The following is a 24394-nucleotide window of genomic DNA, read 5'->3' on the forward strand; positions in this document are numbered from 1 at the left end:
GGAGAATATATGTATACATATATATAGCTTATATATTACCATACACCCACTCATTTATCAGATATTTATTGAGTACCTACTAGGTGCTTAGGCATTGTATCAGGCACTGGAACACAGGTTACATAGAACTTAGCTCTGAAAATAAGCCATGGATCTGCTTTATGGAATTTCTTAAACACACAACTGGAAAGCTGTCCAACTATATATCTCAACCCTTAGATAAAATTTTTAATGCCCAGAAAGGTGGCCTGATTAAAGAAAGGTAAGAGACATGCTTTAGAAAGCAGCTTTCAAATATAAAACTCTATATAGAAATGTTTATACAAGTATTTTGAAAAGACAAAAAACTTAGATGTCAATTCTTACATCTTTCAGTAACTATGGACTAGATGAATTAAAACTGTAACATATCCAATCACTGTAACATTAAACAAGCAGTCTGAACACCCAATTACTATTATAAGATAGTGAGATATCCAACACAAAATGGGTGTTAAACAGCAAAAAAAAAAAAAAAAAAAAAAGAGGTAAAATAGCTTACTTTGTACAAGAAGTAGGTACTTTCTGCAAATTCTGGTCTTAAAGGATGTTGAGCCCAATGTACCCTGAAATCTGTCGTAAATGCCTGGACAAAACAACATATAAATAGGTACAGTAATGTGAGTTAAAAAATAAACAAGTGACTCCAGAGTATATAATAGCACATGAATTAGACCACAAATAATTTAAAAATAATTAAAATATTGATAACTTTCATCTACAAAATGAAAATTTTCATCGCTTAAAATCCCAATTCATTTTTGGTAAGGTACTATTTTTACCAATTAAATGTAATTATTTTTGTAAATGATCATTCTGGCTATTAGGAAGCTTAGAGAAAACTATGAAACTCAATAATGCCACTACATGGGCCTTTGTGTTTTCTTTTTCCTTATCTCCATTTTCCCCTCTGAAGTCCCTAGTTCTTGTATTTCTATGTTGGCATTTTAGCATACACTTTCTTTTGTAACCTCAAATCCTCTGCAGAGTGAGACAGAGCATTAGTTAAAAACTACACTAGTCTCACTTGAAATTATTCACTAACAGAGCCAACTGGTTAAAAAAAAAGATTAAGGGGCGCTTGGATGGCTCCATCAGTTGAGCATCCAACTTTGGCTCAGATCATGATCTCACATTCGTGTGTTCAAGCCCTGCATCAGGCTCTGTGCTGACAGCAAAGAGCCTGGAGCCTTTGGATTCTGTGTCTCCCTGTCTCTCTCTGCCCCTCCTCTGCTTACACTCTGTTTCTGTCTCTCAAAAAAGAAAATCAAGTGTTAAAAAAAAAGATTAAAATAAAACTAAAACTTTTTTAGTTTTTTTAAAAGTTATTTTTAAAAGGGGGGAGGCAGAGAAAGAGGGGTAAGAGAATCCCAAGAAGGCTCCATGCTCAGTGCAGAGCCCAATGTGGGGCTCGATCTGAAAACCATGAGATCATGACTTGAGCTGAAATCAAGAGTGGGATGCTTAACCAACTGAGCCACTCCAGCCCCCAAGACCAAAACCTTTGTGGGAACCAAATAAAACTTCATCTGCGGTAAGACATATTTAGTTGAAATGTCAGTTGATTCAGAGTGAATGCAAATTTTCTTTTTTTTTCTAATTTTTTTTTTTCAACGTTTATTTATTTTTGGGACAGAGAGAGACAGAGCATGAACGGGGGAGGGGCAGAGAGAGAGGGAGACACAGAATCGGAAACAGGCTCCAGGCTCGGAGCCATCAGCCCAGAGCCCGACGCGGGGCTCGAACTCACGGACGGCGAGATCGTGACCTGGCTGAAGTCGGACGCTCAACCGACTGCGCCACCCAGGCACCCCAACAAATTTTCTACAATGCACAGTCCTACTTACTTGAAGGCTAATATAACTATACTTTCTAAAACAAACACTTTAGGAATGCTCAGATATCCCACAGTGTAGGGAGTAAGCAGCGACAGAACAAGGTCACACATGAGTTTGAAAATTTTTAATGAGGGGCGCCTGGGTGGCTTGGTCGGTTAAGCATCCGACTTCAGCTCAGGTCATGATCTCACGGTCCGTGAGTTCAAGCCCCACGTCGGGCTCTGTGCTGACAGCTCAGAGCCTGGAGCCTGTTTCAGATTCTGTGTCTCCCTCTCTCTCTGCTCCTCCCCTGTTCATGCTCTGTCTCTCTCTGTCTCAAAAATAAATAGACGTTAAAAAAAAATTTTTTTTTTTAAATTTTTAATGGTACATTTCTGGAAAGCCAAAATGTGTGCTATTAAAATCTTGCCATATCAAGCTAGAAATCATATTACTAATATATATAAACAAGGCAGTCTATGTGATCGGCAAGAGTATGTTCAATGTCTATCATTTTCATAAAATAAGCTTTAGAAAATAAAGAGTAAAAAAAAGTCTCTCTAGCTGATGGATATATGTGAAAGTTAGAAATAGACAATGCATATCTAATGGCATGGATCAGAAAGGCTGAAAAATACTAAATTGGGTTTTTGGGTTTTTTTACACAAAAGTCCAGCATTACCTTAAACTTGAGTTCTTTTGGTATATGAGAAAAAGGAAAAACATATATAATAGTTTATAAACCAAAAATAAATGGATATACTATTTAACTGGGAAAAAACAGAAAAAGAGAATAAACCAACCCTGAAGATGACACTTGGTACATTATTAAATTAGCAAGTTAGAGTATATATAAATTAGAATTCCAAAGATTATTTGCTTACCTCTGGTAGGAAATTGTGTTTTTTAATCACCTGATACAACATTTCATGAGTTTCAATGGCAGGTCTAATATCCCCCTTTAAGACCTAGAAGTCAACAATAACAACAAAATTACCTAATAAAATAGGAATTGATTTTATCTAGAGTCATTATATACCTAGAAAAATGCACATTAATACATTTTAAAATGTGACTCCATTTTGGTAATTCCATTTTAGAGGTCACAAATGTACTTCGTCATTCTACGTTAATATTAAGAAAGTAGTGTTTTGTTTTGGGGTTTTTTTACCTGCAAACCTGGAAAAAAGGCGAGCAAAGCATCCATCCAAGTCCGAGCATTGAGCATTGGCTTGTGGATATGCACATCAAGTAGAAGAGGTGGCTGGCTAATGTATCTCATTATGGCATCGTAATGCTAGAAGATCACAATATGTGTTCATGAAAGCAGATGAAAAAAGATGTACTACTCTAAAAACAGCATTTTGTTAAATCACGCTGTGAAGAAAGTAAAGCTGAATTTATATATAAATAAATTTACTTAAGTAATTATGTAAATATTTAAGTTATTCTGTATGGGAATCTTTCTAAAATATATATACTCCCCTGTGTTAATTCTGATACAGAATATTAAAGACTATAGTTAATATAAGATCTTCAGAGGGGAACAGATCTGAACATCCCATCCCTGATGGGATGTCTTTTATGTTCTTAAAAACTCTTTTTCCCCTTCTTTTATCTTCCTCCCTTAGATACTTCTCAGCTTTGACAACAGGTTGAGCTGTTAGTCAATGAATGGTAATGAGCCAACAAAAATAATCTGTTCTTGTTCACCTCAAGAAAATCTTGTAGTAATCTAATAAACAATATATGATACTGTTTTTTAAAGTATTCAATCAATAACTTATTATTGGGTCTCTTATTGGTTTTTCCTAACTTGTATATTATTTAATGACCATTACTGAGTATCTGGCTAGATGCTGAGACACGGCTGTAACACTTCATATGCCCTAGCTCATTTAATCCTTCCAATATCTCCATGAATGGTACTACTATTTCCATTTTATGGATAAGGAACAGAGACAAACAGTGTAAAGTTACTTGCCCAAAGTCACAAAACCAGTGGTACAACCAGGATTTAAACTCAGGTAGAGCAACTCCCATACTTCAGTCACTACACTGTATTGTCTCACAGTAATGTGGGTGAATTAATGGGTGCACAAACAAATTATAAATAATTTCAAAAAAACCCATAGTGATACAGCTGATGAGTTTGCTGTACTGATTTCATTTTGCTTCAATTACAAAGGCAATCCAATCAGGTTTAGTAATCCTTACCCTTCTCTCTTAAAACTATGCCTGTAATTCTGACCCAGACTTAAGACTTACAGACCTGCTTTTGAAATGAACACTCACTAGTTTCTCCTAGGTATCCAAAGCCCTGTATGCTTGATGTGATCAAGGAGTAGGTCAAACTTCCAAGTTTTCACAAAGAATTGGAATCCACAGGAAAAAAATAACTAGTAATTTATTCCAACAAATTCTCTTCATGCGTAGAAGATTAGGTAAAACTCAAATCTACCCATTTTATTACTTACTGGCAGATCTTAAAAACTTCTGATAAGAGATGAAAATGAAAACTTTTGTAATGAAAATGAAATTGAAATTAGTTTACAATGAAAAACTTTGTAAACTAATTTTTGGAATTTATATAGTTTTGTCCTATCCCTGCCCAACATCATCAGGGAATACTGACAAACACACACACACACACACACACACACACACACACACACACACACACACACGTTTAAAAACAAATTATTTCTCCGACTGCCACTCAGATAATTGAGCTTCTATCAAAATCTGGCAAATAAAATTGGCTCTAAAATTAATATAAAATTGGATCAACTTACTGTATTAAATCTTTCCAGAAAACTGTCATCTCCAAGTAAGACATAGGCTTTCAATAGATATTCATAATATGAATCAATCCCTGCTCCAACTCCACTATCTATGGAAAAAATACACATAAACACAATTCTTTATTTAAAAAGTCTTAAAAACTCTTTACAGAGTACAAGTGAGGATATTAGTACACTAAGAATGAAACACTGGTCTAAACATGAAATTGTGTTTACAGTAAAAATTCAACATTTACAGAAATATTAACCCTACTATTTGAATAACCGACAATTCCTTGCTGATGTTTGTATGTTTACAAAAAAAAAAAAAAAAAAAGACTCTTACTTTGCAAAACTGGTTACATAAACCTTATTTAAAAGCAGGAGAGGTGCCTGGGTGGCTCAGTGGGTTAAGTGTCCGACTTCGGCTCAGGTCATGATCTCACACTTCATGAGTTCAAGCCCCATGTCGAGCTCTGTGTGACAGCTCAGAGCCTGGAGCCTGCTTCAGATTTTCTGTCTCTCTCTCTCTGCCCCATCCCTGCTCACACTCTGTCTCTCTCTGTCTCTCAAAAATGAATAGAAACGTTAAAAAAACTAAAAAAAAAAAAAAAAAAAAAAAAAAAAGGAGATACTAGTTTTAAGAAGTTTTTCAAAGCTCATTTTCTCAGTGAGGAACTCCAAAGAGGAAATACTAGAGAGGACCACTGTGCAATTTTTTTTTAAAAAAATTATACCCTTAATCAGTAAGACATCAATCTGTAGAGTTAGAGTAGATATGAAATCAAGACTGCAGCTGTTTAGAGGTATCAATTCTTTTTTCCCCCCCTTTTTAAGATTTTAAAGTAATCTCTACACCCAGCATGGGGCTGGAACCTACAACCCCGAGATCAAGAGTTGCATGCTCTACTAAGCCAGACAGGCACCCCACTAGAGGTGACAATTCTAATCGCTGCACCTAGTGTGACTAGTGGCCTCTTCCTCCAAGATCATCATTAAAATGGACCAAATAAAGAAAATAAAAACCTGTAAGAAACCTCGCGGCAGGAGCAGGGAAGGTGGGGGAGAGGGTGGCCTTGGCCAGGAACAGAAGGCGGCCAGACATGGCTAAGAAAATCAATCAGGTGGGAAACTGCTAGAGCTTTGCAGATGCTTCTGTCCCACCACTGTCATAAGACACAATGTCTCCTCCTATCCTTGCTACAACTCAGTCTATGTTCCAGGTATCCTCAGGGTAAAATCTGGGCATCATAGAAGCCCTGCGTAAGGAACTGAACAAAAGAGTGGCAGACTAATTTTAGACATTCTTTCCCCTACTTTTCCCCACAACTGAGGCTAGTGAATTACAATCTAAATTATAATTACAATCTTACAAATCCCTATACCCAGGGAACACTCAACGTCAACTGAATCAGAATCTCTAGGAATCTAAGCATCAGTGTTTTTAAAAAAAATTTCTTAGAATTCATCCCTAAGATCACTGAGGATGACAGGGATTGGAATCTGATCTTTCCACAGAGTAGGTGACAAAGAACATGAACTTGTAGGCCAAAAACATTTAAGAAGCATGACTTTCTAAAAATAAAAAGAATGTACTAGAATAAGAACTTATCAGAACAAGAAATAGAACAGGAACACCCATTTTAAATTATTTAATTTTAGGGGCGCCTGGGTGGCGCAGTCGGTTAAGCGTCCGACTTCAGCCAGGTCACGATCTCGCGGTCTGTGAGTTCGAGCCCCGCGTCAGGCTCTGGGCTGATGGCTCGGAGCCTGGAGCCTGTTTCCGATTCTGTGTCTCCCTCTCTCTCTGCCCCTCCCCCGTTCATGCTCTATCTCTCTCTGTCCCAAAAATAAATAAATGTTGAAAAAAAAAAAAAATTAAAAAAAAAAAAATTATTTAATTTTAAAATTAGCCAAATAGGGGCACCTGGGTGGCACATTCAGTTATGCATCCAACTCTTGATTTGCTTGGGTCATGATCTCACAGTTTGTGAGTTCAAGGCCGGCATGGGGCTCTGCACTGATGGTGTGGAGCCTGTTTGGGATTCTATCTCTCCTTCTCTCTGCTTCTTCCCTGCTTGTGCTGTCTTTCTCTCAAAATAAATAAATAAACTTTAAAATTTTTTTAAAAATTTAGCCTAACAAACATACTAAAGAGATAGGAAAGATATTAGCAGTAAAAAATAAGGAAAAAAAAATTTTTAAGTAAGTTCTCCACCCAACTTGGAGCTTGAACTCACAACCCTGAGATCAAGAGTCACATGCTGTATTGACTGAAATCAGCCAGGTGCCCCAACAAGAAAAAAATCTTTAATCGGGCAGAAACATATGGAATAAAAATACACAGTTAAAGTAACATAATAGATGGGATATACAGCAGAAAAGATGCAGCTGAGGAACAGATGAGCCAACTGAAGACTAGAAGCAATCTTCCAGAAGAAAGAAAAGGCGGGGGGGGGGGGAAATATATATATATATACACACAAATATATATACATATATATATATACAAATATATATACATATATATATATATATATATACACACACACAAAGGCTAAGACATACAGAGGATAGAAATAGAAGTGATTAAGATAATAGGAATTGCAAAAAGACAAATAAAAATGAAAAGAACATCCAAAAATAAGATGAAAAAAATAAAAAATAAGACCAGTTTTCGGCAATTAAAAACATAAAAGATTTTAGGGGTGCCTGGGTGGCTCAGTTGGCTAAGCGTATGACTCTTGATTTTGGCTTAGGTCATGATTTCACGGTTGTGGGATTGAGCCCCATGTCAAACTCTGTGCTGACAGTAGGTAGCCTGCTTGGGATTCTCTCTCTGCCCCTCTCCCAAATAAATAAACTTAAAAAAAAAAAAAAAAAACAGGGGCGCCTGGGTGGCGCAGTCGGTTAAGCGTCCGACTTCAGCCAGGTCACGATCTCACGGTCCATGAGTTTGAGCCCCGCGTCAGGCTCTGGGCTGATGGCTCAGAGCCTGGAGCCTGTTTCTGATTCTGTGTCTCCCTCTCTCTCTGCCCCTCCCCCATTCATGCTCTGTCTCTCTCTGTCCCAAAAAATAAATAAACGTTGAAAAAAAAAAAAATTAAAAAAAAAAAAAGATTTTAAGTAGAAAGGACCCATAGAATACCAAAAGGAGAGCTAAAGAATATTTTACATCTAAAACTATAGTGAAATTTTCAGAAAATTTTCTTTACATTCAATATTTTATTGTTTTTTTAATTTTTAATGTTTATTTATTTTTGAGAGAGAGAGAGAGAGAGAGAGAGAGAGAGAGAGAACACAAGTGGGGGAGGGGCAGAGAGAGGGAGACACAGAATCTAAAGCAGGTTCCAGGCTCTGAGCTGTCAGCACAGAGCCCGACACAGGGATCCAACCCACGAAGTGTGAGATCATGACCTGAGCCAAAGTCGGACGCTTAACAGACTGAGCCACCCAGGCACCCCTCTTTGCATTCAATATTCTTAATCTTCGAGAAAGAAAGAGTAGATCACACACACAAGGGCATAAAAATCAGAATAATATCAGATTTTTTAGCAGGATGTAAGAAGACAACAGAGTTGTATTTTTAAACACTTGAAGGAAAAGAACTTAAACAGAAAATTATATACAGCCAAACCTTCACTCAAATACGAAAGCATAATAAAATGACTGTCAGGCATTAAAGGCCTCAGTAGCTATTAAAGCTACTGAAAGCAGGAATAATTACTTAAATAAGAAGAGAGGCAAATCTAACAGATGTTGCGAGCAATATACAAAGTACAAGTGAGCAAATACCTTGACGGTCTGTTACCTTTAAAGGAAAAGGAGGGTAGCACTAAGACCAAAAGAAAAAAGAACACATTCAGAGTGAATAAGAACCAACTACGTAATATCAATATAATGGGAAATGGGGGGTGGGACGAGTGGAGACAGAGACAGGAGAACATGCTAAAGTCCATGTCTTACTAGAAGGTAAATATAAGTTTCATTTAATAACAAAAAGATAAAGAGAAAACACACTGATTAAAGTGGAACACATTGAAATTACAATTAAGATAGTATAAGCCCAAATATATTAAAAATAGAAGTAAATGTGAATGGACTGAAATCACCAATTAAAAGATAAGACAAATTGGCTTTTACAAACCTATACATTTTATAAGAGTTATAGCATGAGCACCTGCAAAGACTCAAAGTAAAAGGACAGAAAAAACACTCATCAGGCAATTAAACAATATAAAGCTGATGGAGCTGTACTGCTATCAGATTAAACAGACTAAAAGACAAAAAGCATTATTAGAGATGATCACTGCATAATGATGGAAGGTTCAACCAAGAAGAGAGCAATTTTAAATGTATGCACCCAATAAAATAGACCAGTGCACCAATAGAACTATAGGCAGATATTAGTCCATTATCTTTGTCAGAAACGTTATCCACCTTTCTTAATTCTTCAGAGTTTAAGCAAACAAAATCAGCAAAGATCTGAACAAATTAAGCAAATTGATATATATAGATATCTACATACAACAAGTAGAAAATACACACTTTTTTAAGCAAAATGTTCACAAAAACTGGCTATGTTCCAGGCCAAAAAGAAAATGTCAATAAATTTCAAAGGATAGTTATGACATAGATCGTAAGTATCACATAGGTATCAACACTATTTTTTTTTATAAAGTGAGGTTTATTTTAAGTTTATTTGTTTGGAGAGAGAGAGAAACCCAAGCAAGCTCCACACTCTCAGAGCAGCACCCAACTCTGGGCTCAATCCCACAAACCGCGAGATCATGACCTGAGCCGAAATCAAGAGTTGGATGCTTAACCAACTGAGCCACCCAGGTGCCCCTCAATAATATTTTTTAAAAGCACAACTGAGTAGAAAATGGACAAAATACAAAAACATCAATATTAAAAAAAAAAAAAAGGGAAACCTATATGACCACTAAATACGAAGAGGTGTTAAACATCATCAATGGTCAAAGAAATAGTATTAATTTCTAAGAAATACAAATGAAACCACAATGGGAAATCATTTTATACCCATTTTATTGCAAAATCGTTTTTGAGTCTGACAATACTCAACGGAGAGGATGTTAATTTGTGGGATCTCTTATATGTTGCTGATGGAAGTATAAAGTGGTGAAATGACTTTGGAAAATGATGTTGAAAACAATTTTGACATTATCTCCTAAAGCTGAACATTAATTTATCCTATGATCTAAAACTTCCACTCCTACATATATAGCCAAGAAAAACTCTTAAACATGTACAACAGGAGAAACATAAAAAATATTCACAGCACTATTATTCACAACAGTAAAATCCTGGAAACTATCTAAATACTTAGACTGTGGTTCATTCATCCAATAAAATATTAGACAGCAGTCAAAATAAAATGAAATATGCCTTCATGTAATAATATGCATGAATCTTAGCAAAATCATATTAAGTGAAAGAGTCTCAAAAGTATACAGGACATAGGATTTTATAACGTTTAAAACAAAGAAATGTACTTTTTAAGAATACATACAGATGCAACATAACTTTATTAAAAGCAAATCATCAGTCATAAGAATGATGACTATTTCAGTTGGAGAAGGCAGAGATGTGGGATTGCACAGGTAGAGAGAGTCAAGGACCATACGCAGAAGTGCATGTTGTCAAGTAATGGATGGCCCATTTGTAGGTCCTTACTACATTCTTAAAAATGACTAAGCAAAATGGGCCATGCATGGACCAATGATGAGTGTGTCATAAACCAAAAATTATGATTGAAAATTAATTCTGATGAATTTGCACTTCAGTTCCAAGCAGATTACACTGTTTTCTTTTTTTGTTTTGTTTTTAAATAGGCTCCATGCCCAATGTGGGGCTCCAAGTAAGTTTAAAAAAAGAAACTGCAGAATTCTGAAGCCAGAATTCAGATTAGTTTCAGGAACCCTACAGACAAAATTTGGAAAAATCTTCTATAATACTAAATAGATAATAAGTAAGATAATCTCCTTAGGAATATTCTAGTATGTTTCCATTCATCTATGTTTTATAGGGGTGTCTTATAAAGATTCATTCATATTCTTTATATAACACTATATTTGGTTTGTTCAAATAACACTTGTCTCACGAATCCAATTCATTTTAATAAGGGCTGGTGATAACATTAAATACAGATTTCCACTTAATGTGAGATGGCTGAGGTATTCTGATCCTCTAGTTCTCAAAGGAATAGTTCTAGTGTTTCATCTATACCCTATATCTATAATGCTATACCCAATAAAATATGAAACAAAACAGTAAGCCCATCTAGAGTAAGTGTGCTATTATTTGACACCAAAGAAGAAAATCAAGTTAAATTAGTTAAAATTCTAGAAAATCTGGTGAAAAACTATGCTTTATACTGTCCCAAAGATTATTTTAACAAATGAAAATCCTTTATTTCCCAACCATTCTCAGGATATGAAGGCTTAAGAAGCCCGACTTACATACCTTTTCTTACCCAATCTCCAGTATGAATATTTATAGTCACGCCTACTAAATTACTACTTCGCTGTCTTTTTTCCCAGAGAAAATCAAGAGCTTTTCTTGCGTATTCCTATAATTAAAAAAAAGAAAAGCATACCTGAAGAACTATATGTCTCTGGAAAACAGGAGACAAAGAAACAAAAATCAAAGGCTCACAGCATATTTTAAGAATTAAGTAAAATTCCTAAGATAAGATTTATTATATGAAACTTCCTTACAAGTAAAATCTTGGCTTTTTTTCTTTCAGCCAATCAAGTCTAGTTAAAAAGAACAGGTCTAAAAATGCTATTTAGTGGCAGTGATCTCACTTTGAGACCATCGTGTTCATCTACTCTGATAGTGCAAGTTCACATTCACACATGTATTATTAAATTATATTAATTGCTGCCATAATTAAATGTACTTGCTAAAATAATGCCTATCATTTAAATACAAAGTGAAGATCTCCTTAGATAGTCTTATTTAGAGAATTAGAAGAGAATTTCAAAGTTCATATGTCATCTTTGAAACACAAACAGGCATCTCAAGAGCCCACTTCTTAAATAGCATAAAACTTTGTTACTGAAGACTAAATATATTAACTAGTATTCATTTGGCAATACCAAATTTATAACCTTATGATACCATTTTTTTCCATTTATTTTTACCCATTGGACACTAAATTAAAATAATTTCTGATCAAATTCTTGGCTTTGGATGAAAAAATGTTATAAAAGATAAAAGCAAAGGACATTACAGGAGAGTTAAAATTAATTTCAGAGCATGACTCTATTTAGCTTTGGAGAAGTACTTCTACAAAAGAAAAAAAATCATTAAACCAATTTGCCACTTTGTAGATCTAAGAGGAGTGTAAAATAGTCTTAACCCTTGATTCAACTTATTTATGCTGATTTTTTAGAACAAAGCAGATTATGGCTTTAATTAAACACTAGAACTTCAGGGCCAGAAGTTTCATAAAGATTATATTTCCTTATTCCTATCTTACAGCTAAGAAAACAGGCCCAATGAAATCAAAGATTTATCCAAAGTTTAAACCTGAATTACAGGACAACTAATATGAGAATTCTTATCTCTTTATTAGATCAACACCAACAAACTTTTTCTGATAAGGGCCAAATACTAAATATTTTAGGCATTACGGGTTATACAGTCACTGTCACAATTACTCACCTCTATTACTGTAGCACAAATGGAGTCATAGACAAAAATAAATAAATAAGCATGGCTGTGTTTCAATAAAACTTTATTCACAAAAACAGGCAGTGGCTGTATTTGGCCCTGACTATTGTTTGCCAACCCTATATTAGATCAATGCTCTGTCAACTGCATCAGGTTGCTTCTCTTACAATAAATTAACGTATAATCATAAGTTAAAAAAGTTAAAAAAGTATAATTATAATCATAATTTTCAAGAGACTTACTCATAAATACAAAATCGACTAGTGGAAAGAGTATGGACTTTGTATTTAGAAAGACATGGATTCTAATTCCAATTCCACTCATTCACCTATTTGCTGTGCATCTTATCCTCTTTAAGTCTCACTTGCCCATCCTATACATGCATCAATATCTCAGAGTTTGTAGTTTGAATTAAGACAGTATGCAAAAATGACTATACTTTTCAATGAAAGGAAAATATGTCAGCAAAATACAAAATAAACACTAAACCAAACATACACATACACACAAAGACCACTTGACTTATTTTAATTACACTCAGATCCAATGTCTTTAAGTATTCCCTTGTTCTGTGTGCCACCTGCTGAATTTTTAAAAATTTTCCTAAATCATATGTTTGAAAAAGAGGGTATTTTGTGATACTATTGCACTATAGTGACATGCTTAAACATACAGATAAAATTAAAGGTGTGAGACACAGCTAGTCCACAACATATTACTTAGGGAATATTAAGTCTTTTAGATAAGAAATAACATTAACCTTGGAGTAAAAAACTTACAGCTATGACTCTGTCAAGACAAGAGTAAAAAGTTCACTGTGTTTCAGTGAAGCTTTCAGAAATGCAATAGACCATCTAGAAGTAGAATAAACAAAAAGACAGTTTTTCATATAAGACATTTGTGATATCAAATTCATAGAATATAGCTAAAAGTCTTCTAAGAATAGAGCTAAAAATTTACAGAAATGCAAAGTTGTATTTAACATACAGCTACCTCACAATGACTTCTGGGGTTTTGACAAAAACCATGTGATGGAATCCAGACAAAAGTTCCCTAAACTAACAGTACTCCTCCAATTGATAATCCTCATACTTGACCAATGAAAAAAAGATATAAAGTTAGTTATGTCCAAAACCCAAGAAATCAAAGACTATGAAAAGCAAACCTCAAATATTGTTGCTCCTGTGAATCGACTTAAAGCAGCAAACTCAAGGATCAAGGTACCTGCACAAGCTGTACAGGTATCTGTCTCAGTTCCTGTCCGAGCTTCTGGTTTTCTGATACCAAACTTTAAATTAATCTAAATAAAATCAGAAGATTATCATTAGCAACTGTCAAGAGATAATGGCTTCTGGATAAGAGATTATTTTTCAATCAAGATTTTTCATCAAATCATGGAAATAATTAATAAAATACCTAAACACTGAAATTTAATCTGATGATCTTTGTGACTTTCCAATTTAACATCTAGTGAAGTATATATTACCATACATATATCCATGGGGTAAGTTTTCATTTATGTCCTTCCTCAGTGAGACCAAAATTAAGTACCCATTTAAGAATTACATAGAGAAAATACCTTCCAAAACAATTTTATTCTCCGGACAGTTTAAACCAGTTAGTACAAGAATAGGATATTAGACTAGCCCTAAGAGAAATTCAGTTTAATTGAGAATTTGTGAAAAACCAGTACTATATTAGCCCTCCACAGTGAAAAAACTGATTAGGTATGGGGTGTATTTAAAAGATTAAAATGTTGTTTAAAGGCTTTAAAAGTTCTGAAACACAGTGTATAGCCTTGCTGATGGGCTATCAAACAACACAAAAAATTTTTTCCAAAGGAGGTTTTTTTTTTTTTTTTTTTTATAATTCAAAGACAACCACATCATACTACGTGATAAAACTGGGTGAACCAGAACCAAACTGACTAGACTGATCATGGTCTTCCACAGTCCAAATAAATAACAAAAGAGCAAGCATATGCCAAGATTTAGCGTAACAACAACAACAAAACAAATAAAAATCATGTTTCTAGGTCACTTACTATTCAGACTCGTAAGGAGAAGTTCAAATAAATTTGTATTTCGACTTAGCTGCAGAAATCAATTGCTGGGTATGCCTATTACCTTAACAGTATCCAATCAACACTCTAGGAATACCCATGCATGAAGACAGGGATAATACCCACTCACCACCAATAAACAAATAACAAGAGTGAAACATAGGTGAGACACAGAGCAGATTGCTATGTTGGCCATTTACCTCACTTTGCAGAATGCCACTTAAGGCAAAATTTACCTCATGTTTCATGTGCTATTAGCCTAGCAGCATCTCTCTATCTCCACTCAAATTCATAATTATCTCTATCATTTGTAATTCTGAAAGAATAAATGACTTTAGGTAGTTCTGAACCAAGAACCAGAATGGGAACCATCCCTTGTCCTTTCCATGTTACCTATATCTCTACCTACAGAATTAAAATTGAGAATAAACTTTAAAATTAATTTACATTAATTATGCTAAAGTATAATAATTTTTATAAATATTTGCAGTAAGAGTCAACAGTGAAAATTATTTTCTGGTTAGTTCTACTAATTATTACAATCAACTGACCAAGAGTGATCTACTACGTGCTGGGTATTACGTTAAGACATAAAGTAACTGAAAAGATCCTTGTCCTCAGGGAGCTTAAAATCCAGACAGAGCAAATAAGACAGACATATAAATGGAGATGGTAACTAATAATGGAAAGTCACAAGTAAGTGCCAAACAAATGGAACTGACAACAAATGCTAAGATCTGAAAATCAGAAGAAATATCATTGATATATAATAAAATATCACATAATTGGGGGTAGCTAAGGGCTAACAATGGCGAAGTCCAGAGTAGTAGTCATGGCAAAGCAAACACAACAGGGGAAACATTTATATACCACTTTTAGTATCTTTTCTCTTAACAACAAAAAAAGGAGATAATTTGAATCACTGAAGTTCTGTACATTAAAAATATTTAAGATGTTTGTATACTGAATTATAATCTTTATTTATTGTTCCAAGATGATCTCTACAAAATGCTATAAAAGGACTATTTCTTAATACAGCTATTTATAGTATCATATCATTTCAATCTCGTATGTTGAAGGTGAGTGTTACTAAACAACTTTCAAATGCAAAATCTCCAGGGGGCACTACTATTTCTACAAGACAAGAAAGAAGCGTTGAGTGCCTTTTTTGCTAATGGAAATCCTACTGCTGACTTTTGCTCTAGAGGCTAGATAAGCTCCACTCCTGACTAGATCTCAAAAGATGGGTGTAGAGAGGGCACTGGTAGTAGCATCCATTTAGTCATGAAGAAGTCAGAAGCAAGGAGCTTACTGCCCCTTATCTGAAAGTCTTAAGACAAAAAGGGATAAATGTATAATAAAGGTTTTATACTTAGAAGGAATTTGGAAACTGGTTCCTCCTGATCCTGTGTTCCTGAGAGTCACAAAGTAGTTCTTAAAATGAAATTTTTTTATTAAAAAGTAGAATTTTAAATTACCTACATTAAATTCATCTATATTATATATTTGCTACACCCATTAAACCCCTAAAATATGTACTGAATCATAATGGAATTCTTACTAACCCTGTACTTCATGGATAGAATCATCTACCTGATCTTAGAAATGAGTTTTTTTTTTTTTTTTTTTTTAATTTTTTTTTTCAACGTTTATTTATTTTTGGGACAGAGAGAGACAGAGCATGAATGGGGGAGGGGCAGAGAGAGAGGGAGACACAGAATCGGAAACAGGCTCCAGGCTCTGAGCCATCAGCCCAGAGCCCGACGCGGGGCTCGAACTCGCGGACCGCGAGATCATGACCTGGCTGAAGTCGGACGCTTAACCGACTGCGCCACCCAGGCGCCCCAGAAATGAGGTCTTAAATGAAAAACTGGCAAAGTACTTTTAATTACGTTGGAGGAAACGGCATCACATACCGTGGACTACCTCTAGGGTTTATACGCGGGTGGAATAAATGACCATTAACTATTATAGCATTTCTGTCCAGCAAATTTTGGAGTCAAAACCATTAATGCCATACTATCAATTATGCATGCATATCTAAGAGAGACTGTACAAATTTTCATGAGCAAAAGCAGTATTTAACAAGTGTGAATTAAGGAAGGATGGGAAGATACTTATTTTCTGTCTGCAGTCTACTTCTAAAAAGAAGTATCAAAAACTTTGATACTTCAGAGTATAAGAAAATAACACATTCTCTTTATTTTACTATAATACTCTTAGCTACTGTTTTATATTTTACTTTTTTAAAATGTTTATTTATTTTTGAGAGAGAGTGCAAGTGTGCGAGTTGGGGAGGGGCAGATAGAGAGAGGAAGACAGATCCAAAGCTGGCTCTGTGCTGAGAGCAGACAGCCCGACGCGGGGCTTAAACTCACGAAGACAGATCCAAAGCTGGCTCTGTGCTGAGAGCAGACAGCCCGACGCGGGGCTTAAACTCACGAACCAAACCGGGAGATCACGACTTGAGCCAAAGTCGGTTGCTTAACTGACTGAGCTCCCCAGGCCCCCCAGTAGCTACTATTTTAATTCCTTGACTGTTTCTCCTGTTACGGCAAAAGTGAAGACATGCTAGATTCCCCTTAATTCAGCACCTCCACTTATAACAAAAACTAAAAATGTTTACTAAAAGTAAATCCAATTAAATAAACATCTAGCTTATTCAAAATAACTTTGTTTTTAATTTTAATATGCCAAGAAAATAAAAAAATCAACAAATAAGTTTAACCATACTAGAAAGCAAAGAAATTCACATTAAAACAAGACTCCATTTTTTCTCACTAAATTAGCAAAGAATAATTCATATTTTTGGCAACAGGACAATGACACATATACTTTTATAAAACACAGAGTAACTATAAAAGTAGAACCCTTCTGGAGAACAACTAGGCAGTAAGTACCCAAAGCCTTAAAAAGCATTCCCTACTTCTGTGACTATTTCCTCTTCTAGTAATTTATCCTATGGAAGAAATAAGTAAAATGATCTGTATAAAGACGTTCACAGAACAGCCATTCAAAATATCAAAAACTAGAAATTTAAATAAGAGATTGAATAACTAGTCTGTTTTACTTAAAAAAAAAAAAAAGTGTTGGTCACAGTCCACTAAATTGGTGGGTAAAGGAATATATTGTAACCTCCAGTTTGAAAAGCACTGCTCTAGATCATGGTCAGAGGTTTCTTGATGGTGAAAGTTAGTCTTACTTGATTTGTATTGGGAGAAAAGTTACTCCAGGTAATAGAGATGGTAGGCCTAAAGGCATGGAAATGTAAAAACAAAAACACATACTTTAGGTGTTTGGGGGGACACTAATAGATTCTTCTGTTGAAATGGAACACTCATTACATTGGGTATGAGGTCCTGAGAGAACGTCAGAAAGAAAGCCTACTGCCAAACCATAATGCATTCTGTAAGTTAAAAGATACTCTGTACAATAGGGAGTCAGTAAAACTTCTGAGGGTAGTTTGATAAAAGTTATGTTTTAGTAAGATTAATTTTTAAGCCTCTAAAGAATAAACCAGAGAAAAGAGTAAGATTGGAATTTATAACAGTATAGGAACAAAATTATACTGGCTTCAACTAGCATAGCAGCATTAAGGAAAGAAAAAACTAACAGAGCTTGGTAATGGCTGAGGGATCTAACTTGGACAAGAGGGAGAGAGCAATAGTGTTAATAAAGAAATAAATCAGGAGAGAGAGAGAGTTCTTTCCATATTCAATGGCTTCTTTCCCTTTGCTTTAAATATAAAATTTTCTGGGGTGCCTGGGTGGCTCAGTTGGTTGAGCATCTGACTTCGACTCAGGTCATGATCTCGCAGTTCGTGAGTTCAAGCCCTGTGTCGGGCTCTGTGCTGACAGCTCAGAGCCTAGAACCTGCTTCAGATTCTGTGTCCCCCTCCTTCTGCCCCTTCCCTGCTCATGCTCTGTTTCTCTCTGTCTCTCAAAACTGAATAAACGTTTAAAAAAAAAATTAAAATAAATAATAAATAAATATAAAATCTTCTTGGGGGAAAAAACACAAAACTCCCTCAAGTGACTCTGCTGCCACCTCTCTTCAACTACCAACACGGACACCTAAAAATGAATGGTCCTATATTTTCACCTACTTTGAACCCATCTTTTTTCTTTATTCTCCCATATTACATCCTTTAAGGCTCTGTTTGCATCTAATTCTGTTGGTTTCTAAAATACCTCCTTTCAAAGCTCTAAGATTTCAGAATACCATAGCTACTGTGTGGTTCTCTTCCTAACAAGTCTCTGAACATGCTCTACTCCCTCCTCATTCCCCTCCGTCCTGTGTTCTCTCTATATCCTCTCCTCTGGAGAATCAATACCCATGCTTGCTGATGCACCTGTGTTTTCTCCCCAAGTAACTCCAAACCCAAATTCTAGTCTGGCATCTGTTTCTCCCTCCTGCAGCATAATCTATCTAATCTGTTACACAGTGGCACATAAAAGGCTTAAACTGATCAAAATTCTCATACCACTCAAACACAAATTAATTGAAATGTCAATATAAATGTGTCATATAGTAATGAAGCATTTTACTCCAGCCTCAAGCAAATGAAGAACAATGGCTCCAATCACAAAAATTCGTTTTTTTAAGACAGCAAAGGAAGGATATAAAGACTGCCATATTTTTCAGAATTACTTACTCTTGGATAAGGAAGGCCACTGGTAGTATTGAAAGCTGGTAAAAGTTTGTAACCCAATTGCTTTGCCATTTGGAGAAGTTCATCATTGTACCACTGCATGTACTCGCCTTTTTCTTTCAGCATGATTGCCAAGGAGTGTCCGCCCAACAGACCCCTACGATCACAGAAATGAAACATTATCCATGTTTACAGATACTTTACGTTACCACCTAAAAAGATGTGGTATCTAGTTATCAACAGTTTAGCACACATAAGGAAATTACATAGGAGAACTTGCGGTTTTTTTGTTGTTTGTTTTGTTTTGTTTTTTACCTAACTCTGGCTACTCATTTGATGGCAAACCACAGCCAGTTCAAAAAAATTTTAGATGTTCTATCTGCTGTAAAGTGTTTGGCATTCTCTAATACCTTAACATTTCTTATAATAAAGAATATCTGAAAAAAAAAGAATATTCTAGAAATAATTTATTTTAACAAGTTTAACATTTGATTCTAACAAATTTTAAATTTAATTATATCATGAAATCTGTAATTCTTACAGTATAACATTAAAAAACCTCCCCACTCTGTATTATATGTAATAGATTAATAAACTCTGTGAAATATTTCCTAAATTGAAGACTCACTTTATCTGACAAAAGGAAACATGTTACAATAGCATAAAAGTAACCATTAAATATAAAAATTTAATAACATTGAAACTTGAATTAATAAATCCTATAATTCAGTATTTTTAAATGTTCTAAGAACATCTCAAGTTGTTTAGTCGAAAGGTAATATACATTTAATTTCATTTGGCTTGAAGAGGTATTGGTTAAAGATCGCAAACTATGTAAACTAGCAAAAAACATGAGATATAGCTGATATGCAAATGTTCAACCTCTAGTCCTTTTTTTAACAACATACAGGGATTACCTTTGAGTCTACAACTATTTCCAAAGCCTGCTGCTGTCTGTGTCTGATACAATGCAAGGCCATCTCACAGCCTCTGTGTTTCATAATATCCCAACTTGTATCTTTTAAACTTAAGAAATTTCTTGCTTTAGTATCATCAAGAAATAAACAGTATGCCCTAGGCTTTTCTGTTATTAAAGTTATAGCTTTAGTGTCTTACATACTTACCCAAGAACTCTGATGTTTGTTTCAAAGACTGATACAACTACATCATTATCTAAATTAACATCTCTTAAAACTTTTCTCACTGCATCTTCAAATTCTTTAGTTTTATTTAATACCTAGGAGAAGAAAGTTATGAAAATAAAGTTCTTTTCACCAAGTAAAAGAGAAATAGTGTTAGAATGGCTACTAAAAGCAAATTAATACCTTAAGACTCTAAAAAGTGACACAAACAAAATGTTTATCTCAAGCCTATGATAAAAATGTGGTATCTAAACCCCCTCCCCAAATTAAATGCCTACATTATAAGGAATCTTTATACACTTCTTTTTTAGACACATGAAAATATCATTAAGACTTTACAAGAGTCATCACAAAACCAGTTTAATATATAACCCATGACCTAGAGCTGCATGAGACGAGCTCTACTCATCTCACTGACTTGGTTTCCAAGTCAAAACAACTCGAAAACTTTTTACCAAACATCAACTATTCACCAAACATCATTTTAAAGGTTGCTTACTCTTACCTTTATTTTTTGAGAGACAGTGTGCATATATACATGCAAGCAGGCAGGAGGGGGCAGAGGAGAGGGAATCCCAAACAGGCTCCCCGTAGGCATCACAGAGCTCCACGCAGGGCTCGATCTCACAACCCATGAGATTATGACCTGAGCTCAAATCAAGAGTCCAACGCTTAACTGACTAAGCCACCCAGGTGCCCCTAGGTTGCTTACTCTTGTAAGAGAACAAACACATCATTCAGAGAATGACTGATCCTAAACCAAACACTACCTGCCATCTTCATCCATGGATGCCCTGAGCCCTAATTGAGGAGGAGTATAATGTTGTGATCAAGAGCAAGCCCTGATTTGAACTCTGGTTCTTTCACTCCCTACCTGTATAATCTCAGTCAAGTGACTTCTGTCTCTGAGCCTGTTCCCTTACCCATAAAAAGAAGAAATACCTACTCTCATAGGACTGATTTCTTAAGTAATATATATAAAGTACTTTCAGTAGAGTGCCTGACTTAATAAGTGTTTAATATCATTGCTGTTATAGTTATCATTACCACGAGCATCTAGAATCCTAAGGATTCTATGGATTCTTGCAATGAGCTCCATAAAGTGGCCAATGCATTTCATAATTGCTTTTTCAGTCTCAATTAAAACTGTGTCAGTGAGCCCTCAGGCTCAACTACTGATGCCAACAGTTAAAACAATAAATAGACAAGACCACTTAACTCAAGTTCTAACTACAACCCATTGTGTTTATTTCTTATTGCACTTTCTAGAGTCACTGACAAGACATTTTGCAGTGACCAGAACATTCCAACTGCCAGACCAGAAAAGCCCTGATATCAATGGGATGCCTAGAAGACCACAACCTACATGTCCCCTTCCCTGCCCATGATCATGAGTTGAACACCTACGGACCCCCGCCCATGATCACAAGCTCTCTGCCTGTTCTCCTGCATGTACCCCCCCACCACCTCATTCCCCAACCTCCCCTTATAAAATTCTAGGTGTCCATCTTGCCTGCCAAGAGGTCAGTTGTACTTACCAAGAGGTAAGGCTTGTACTTGCTACCTCCCCCAGGTATCAGCACCCAAAATAAATCTCTTTTCCAAACCCTCTCTCTTGAGTTATTGACTTCTCAGAGTTTATCAGAGTTTGTTTGCCACCAGTGTTGGTAAACCCAGCCAGGAGCTATGTTTCTGATTTGTCCAGCCCCCTCAGGATTCCCGAGGAGGGAACGGTTGGTCAAGACAGTGTGCCAGGTCTTAGCTGTTGGCTTCCTGAGTTATGGTTGTGATAGATTGTTCGGTGACAGGTGCACAATTATGTGGTATTTAGACTCTAAATCCATGAAAAACAGTTTTCCTTCACTTGGTTGTTTTATCTTTCTGTTTGATAGTATTTTCTAGTGCTTTTTCACCTGATTCGATACTTTCACTAAAAATTCTAATTTAAGTATAAAACATTCCATAAGAATTTGACAAAAATTCAAATAAAAGTAAAATTCAGGGTAAGTCCTGAGTAAAATATACTATGAAGCCTGGTTTTAAACTAACTGCTTTTCCTTGTCAATCTCCAAGTCCAAGTAAATTCTGCAGCCAACGAGTGCAGATGCATACCTTTTATCACTTTTAGAATAAAACACAACTGTTTCACTCACCCACACATACACTTCTTAGTACCATTTGTTAATCTTATTCTTCTTCCTGAGTCTATCTCCTGAGAACTACTTCCAAGAACTGGACCAGTGTTATTTGTTTCAAAGGAGCATAAAAGTGAAAAGTCTCTTGATCCATAATTAGAAAATTCACTCCAAATCCTCTACTGGTTGATGGGATGGGTTATTTATTTTGAGAGAGAGAGAGAGAGAGAGAGAGAGAGAGTGAGTGAGTTGAGGGCATGGGCAGGGAAGAGGCAGAGAGAAAGAGAGGGAGAAAGAATCCCAAGCAAGCTCTGTACTCTGTGCTGAGCCTGATGAGGGGTTTGATCTCAAGACCCTGGGATCATGACCTGAGCTGAAATCAAGAGTCAGATGCTTAACCGACTGAGCCACCCAGACGCCCTTAGTGGATGACCTTTTAAGCTCCGAGGTGATAACAAAGAATGAATTCAGGTCTCTTCCTTTCCCCTATCATCTTTAATTTATTTTGATATCTTTCTTTCTATACATTTCATGGTAATGTAAAATTTTAAGATAAATTTAAAGTTTTAGTTCTTGGCTTCATTACATCAATAGAAACCAGGTGGCTAGAATCAGGAAGAGGTTAAATTTAAAGATCAAACTAGGACAACAGAAATTATATTTAACATATCATGGTATGACCAAAATAAAAATAGAGTTTTATGTACATATGTGGTATGTTCTATTAATATTTTCAAATAAATCACAAAATAAATAATCACAAAGTCAAGGCAAAGTAAATTAGAAATATTAATACATGTATTGATAAAATGTACAAGAAAGCACTCCTTTTAAATGTAGGAAAAAAAAACTTTCTAAACTACTTTAATTCTTCTGTTTAAATTAAAAAGAAAATGTTTAAAATAGTGTTATGAAGTTATGATGATATGTAATAAGTTACTTAGGTTATTCCTACTTGAAAATACTAAAATTTAAAGAGTTTATATAAAGTATCATTTTTCAAATATTTGTAAGACTTTATCAATCTTCCTTCTTAACCCTTCTTGAGGATAGCTTCAACAAACAGACAAATAGGAGTTACTTATCTGAATCTGAACCAAAGATCAGTTAAGAAATAATCCCTTACAGTTAAAAGGAAACTTAAATGCCTAGTCTAGGCCCTTCTGAGGTGAAAACAGGAACCCAGAGAAGTTAAATAATTTGGCTAAGGTCACATACATCAGTACAGTCACAAAGAGCCCGAACTCAAGTTTACACCCAGGTCATCGAAAGCACGGTCAGCTAACCAGCAATAGCAGCACCACCAAGTGGCAGCTTATGAGAAACAGAGATTCTTGGGCCCTGGCTTCAGTCTATTGGATCAGAATCTGCATATGAGCAAGGTGCCCAGGTGACTTTGTGGTATGTTGGAGTTTAAAAAACACTGCATCAGTATCCAGTATTTCTCAAACTTTAGCATACATCAGAATCATCTGGGAGCTTGTTAAAAAACAGACTACTGGGCCTCACTCCCAGACTTTGATTTAGTATGTCTGGGGATGAGGCGCCAGAATTTTGCATTTCTAACAAGTTGTCAGGTGATGCTGCTGCTGCTGCTGCTGCTGCTGCTGCTGCTGCTGCTGCTGGGATATTTTGAGAACTGATGCCAAAGTATATAATTGGCAAAACCTGAAAGATATCACCTGGGTAATAATTAATGACCACTCAATTAGAAGCCAACAGATTTCTAAATATGGGAAAGTTACACAGACTGAAACCACCTTTTTTCCTTTATTTCTGATAAAAATGTTTTACAGCATATGATATCTGAGATCCATGTTCAAGAAAATCAACTAAGAGCTTACAGAGAGATGATGGGGAACTTGCCACAGGGAAGGATAAAGCTGACAGAATGAGAAATAAACGTAATTTCACCTACGGTCTTTCCTAACACAGAGCTACTGCTCTTTGCTTACTCCACCATGTCAATCAAGGTACATGCGAAGAGCATAACCCAGCTACAGTTACAAATAAATAACACCACTTAGTTCCTCCCAGAGAGGGAATTTGTGCCTCTGGGTACAA

At 35.5% G+C, this 24394-nt stretch overlaps 1 protein-coding gene across 9 annotated transcripts in view; it reads right to left on the minus strand.

Annotated features, from left to right (window-relative positions):
- EDEM3 (ER degradation enhancing alpha-mannosidase like protein 3) overlaps positions 1–24394 on the minus strand; it is an 80573-nt gene that overhangs the window by 35084 nt on the left and 21095 nt on the right. For all 9 annotated transcript variants that reach the window (XM_040446582.1, XM_040446578.1, XM_040446579.1 and 6 more), the window contains exons 5-12: positions 20178–20290; positions 19057–19210; positions 13506–13640; positions 11126–11231; positions 4652–4749; positions 3028–3153; positions 2741–2824; positions 542–625 (exon numbers count right to left, since the gene is read on the minus strand). In XM_040446582.1, the coding sequence (XP_040302516.1) occupies positions 542–625; positions 2741–2824; positions 3028–3153; positions 4652–4749; positions 11126–11231; positions 13506–13640; positions 19057–19210; positions 20178–20290 (900 nt within the window). The remainder of the gene's footprint in view (positions 1–541; positions 626–2740; positions 2825–3027; positions 3154–4651; positions 4750–11125; positions 11232–13505; positions 13641–19056; positions 19211–20177; positions 20291–24394) is intronic.

Source organism: Herpailurus yagouaroundi, unplaced genomic scaffold, assembly GCF_014898765.1.
Source record: "Herpailurus yagouaroundi ecotype Mexico unplaced genomic scaffold, PumYag 195, whole genome shotgun sequence".
Lineage (NCBI taxonomy): Eukaryota > Metazoa > Chordata > Mammalia > Carnivora > Felidae > Herpailurus > Herpailurus yagouaroundi.